This window comes from Henckelia pumila, unplaced genomic scaffold (genome assembly GCF_033568475.1).
Source record: "Henckelia pumila isolate YLH828 unplaced genomic scaffold, ASM3356847v2 CTG_466, whole genome shotgun sequence".
NCBI classification, from domain to species: domain Eukaryota; kingdom Viridiplantae; phylum Streptophyta; class Magnoliopsida; order Lamiales; family Gesneriaceae; genus Henckelia; species Henckelia pumila.
Genome location: NW_027331833.1, coordinates 5,086,289 through 5,089,614, shown reverse-complemented (window position 1 = coordinate 5,089,614; position 3,326 = coordinate 5,086,289). Strand labels below are relative to the sequence as shown.

General features: G+C 42.5%; 1 protein-coding gene across 1 annotated transcript; it reads left to right on the top strand.

The window, feature by feature from the left end:
- Positions 1–462: 462 nt before the first annotated feature.
- Positions 463–1,284, top strand: LOC140872631 (uncharacterized). The gene has a single exon (XM_073275519.1). It carries the CDS (start codon positions 463–465, stop codon positions 1,282–1,284), a length of 822 nt encoding a protein of 273 aa, XP_073131620.1.
- Positions 1,285–3,326: the final 2,042 nt, after the last annotated feature.

The window sequence follows — 3,326 nt, the reverse complement described above, 5'->3', positions numbered from 1 at the left end:
CCTTGGCTCTCGAGGTACCCATGGCTACGCCATACCTGCTTATCAGTGCCTTCATGCAAGGGCTGGATACAAAAGACTTTCTCAAATCTCTAATAAAGAGGCCGCCTGAAACATACGAGGAATTACTCGCCCGAGCTGAGAAATATGTCAACATGGAAGAAATACAGGTTTCGCGAGTAGCTGTAAAGAGGGAAAGGCCCAAAAGTCCTAAGAACAATAGGATCCCGAGCAGTAATCCAGGGATGGGACAATCATACCGACCCGCATTATTGGGTGAATTCACCTCTTTCACTCCTTTGCGCATGAGCAAAGCTCAAGCTCTGCCAATTTGTGATGATCGGAAAGGCCTCCATGGACTGAGAAGGGACCTCAAAGGAATCAGATAAATATTGTAATTTTCACAAGGAGTATGGGCATACTACGGAGGACTGTCGGCAATTAGACCAGAAAATTGAAAGGATAATGCAGCAAAATTCTGAAGTAAAAAATATATTAACTCTTCAAGAGGGATATCCCCCGAGTAGAAGACAGCGAGGAAGGTCTAGAAAAAGAGCCAGAACTGCTCCTCCTCAAGAAGATTTTAATCGCCCAAATCAGGACCTGGCCAGAAATGACCGAGCTCATCAAAGACCAGCTCCGCCAGCTCGAGGAGTTATCAACATGATTTTTGGTGGGCCTACTAATGGAGATTCCAACAGAGCCAGGAAAACTAGCAGCAAAAATTTAATAAATATGGAGGTTGACAATCAAATTTTCCATACTGGACCGACCCTCTCTTTTGGGCCGGAAGATTTGAAAGGGGTTTCTACCAATCATAATGATGCACTGGTAATAAGGGCAATGGTCGCAAATTATGATGTGGCCCGAATATTTGTGGATTCAGGCAGCTCTGTCAATGTTCTCTTCCAGGAAGCAATAAATCAAATGGATTTGGGGCAGTACAAGATGGAGCCCATCATAACATCACTTTTTGGTTTCACGGGTCATGCAATCCGACCTGTTGGATTAGTGCATCTGCCACTAACCTTGGGAAAAAGCAATTCTTGTAAAACCAGGATTGTAAGTTTCATCATAGTAGATGCTCCATATGCATATAATGCCATATTAGGCAGACCTGCAATGACCACTTTTATGGCTGTTGCATCAGCTCTGCATCAGAAAATAAAGTTCCCGGTGGGTAATGAGGTTGTCGAGGTACAAGGTGATCAAGTTATTGCTCGCAAGTGTTATGTGGAGGAGGTCAGAATAGAACAAAAGGTAGCCAGAACTGATAGTGTTGACTGACCTGGACCCTCTGGCATGGAGCAAGTCAACCTGATAGAAGACACAACCGTCACTACTAAAGAAGAAGTCGAGGAAATCATGATCTCCCCTCCTTCTGGGATGGTAAAAGTTGTTCGCACCCTTGAAGCACAATGGAAGAAACCCTTATTGGAATGCTCGAAAAAAAATAAGGATGTTTTTGCATGGTCAGTTGCAGATTTGGTCGGTGTACGACGGGAGATAGCAGAACATAAACTCAATATAATAAAAGATTGTCGTCCTATTACTCAAAATAAGCATCATTTTGGTCCCAAAAAAGATGCGGTAATAAAGGAACAAGTCGACGAATTTCTCAGGGTGGGACACATTGAGGAAATCCACTTCCCGACCTGGTTATCTAACATAGTCCTAGTTCCAAAGTCTATGGGAAAATGGCGTATGTGTGTAGATTTTTGAGATCTAAATAAATCATGCCCCGAAGATTGCTACTCCCTACCTAGAATCGATCAGTTGGTCGATTCAACTTCAGGACATGAATTACTCAGCTTCTTGGATGCTTATCAAGGATATCATCAGATCCCTTTAGCAAAGGAAAACAAAGACAAGGTGAGTTTTGTGACTTCCACATGAACTTATTGTTATGTGGTCATGCCGTTTGGGCTTAAAAATGTCGGGGCTACGTATCAAAGACTGATGGATAAAGTATTCAAACGCCAAATTGGCAAAAACATTGAAGTCTATGTGGATGACATCCTGGTCAAGACCCGAACTGCCGACCAGTTCATTTTCGACCTAACTCAAACCTTTCAGACGTTGAAAAATTATCAACTGAAGTTAAACCCTAACAAATGCACCTTTGGAGTCAAGGCTGGCAAGTTCTTGGGTTACATGGTTACAAGAAGGGGAATTGAGGCCAATCCTGAAAAAGTTTAGGCTATCATCTCTATGAGTTCGCCCCGGAATATACAGTAGGTACAAAGATTAATAGGAAGAATTACAGCGTTAACCCGGTTCATAAGCAGGTCGGCAGACAAAAGTCTCCCTTTCTTTAAAGAACTACGAAAGACAAAAAAATTTGAATAGAATGAGGAAAGTGAGAAGGCTTTTCAAGAATTAAAAGCCTATTTAAAACAATTGCCCGTACTAAATAAGCCTACTCAAGGAGAAGAATTACTATTATATCTAGCCGTTACTCCTCGAGCAGCCAGCTCATTCCTGGTCAAAAAGGACGGAATAAATCATCACCCATTTACTCTGTGAGTCATGCCTTGAAAGGGGCCGAACTCAATTACCTAACTCAGGAAAATCTTGCTTTAGCTTTGGTCATCACAACAAGAAAATTAAGGCCTTACTTTCTATCGCACCCCATCACCGTACTCACTAATAGTGCTTTGGGAAAAATTGCAGCTAACCCAGATGCTTCAGGCAGACTAGTCAGGTGGATCACAGAACTGAGCGAGTATGATATTAAATTTGAACCCCGAGTAGCCATAAAAGCTTAGGCTCTAGCTGACTTCTTGGCCGAAACAGTTCAGTTAGATCAAGAAGAGCTATGGAGGATTTTTGTCGATGGGTCATCATGTCAAATAGGAAGTGGAGCCGGAATTGTTATCATATCACCTTGGGGGTGAAGAAACTAATATCTCCATTAGGTTGGATTTCCGAGCCTCTAATAATGAAGCATAATATGAGGCATTATTACTTGGACTCAAGGCAGCACGGAATTTGGGTATTTCACGGGCTACTCTATACTCCGATTCCCAATTAGCCATTCAGCAGAGAAATGGAAAGTTTGAGATCAATGATGATAAGATGATGAAATATGCCAAGGCATTAGACAAAGTCAAGGACGGATTCATCGAGCTGAACTTGGAGCTCATCCCCCGAGCTGAAAATATCAAGGCCGACCATTTGGATTGATTAGCCAGTGCCTTGAGCGACCGGCCTGACCCCATTGTTTCAGGTTGGGAGCTCGTATCTCAGTTGGAAACTCTTGATGATATTCTAGCTCAAGTACCAAAAAGGGATTGGAGATATGATATACAAAAATATCTGACCACGAA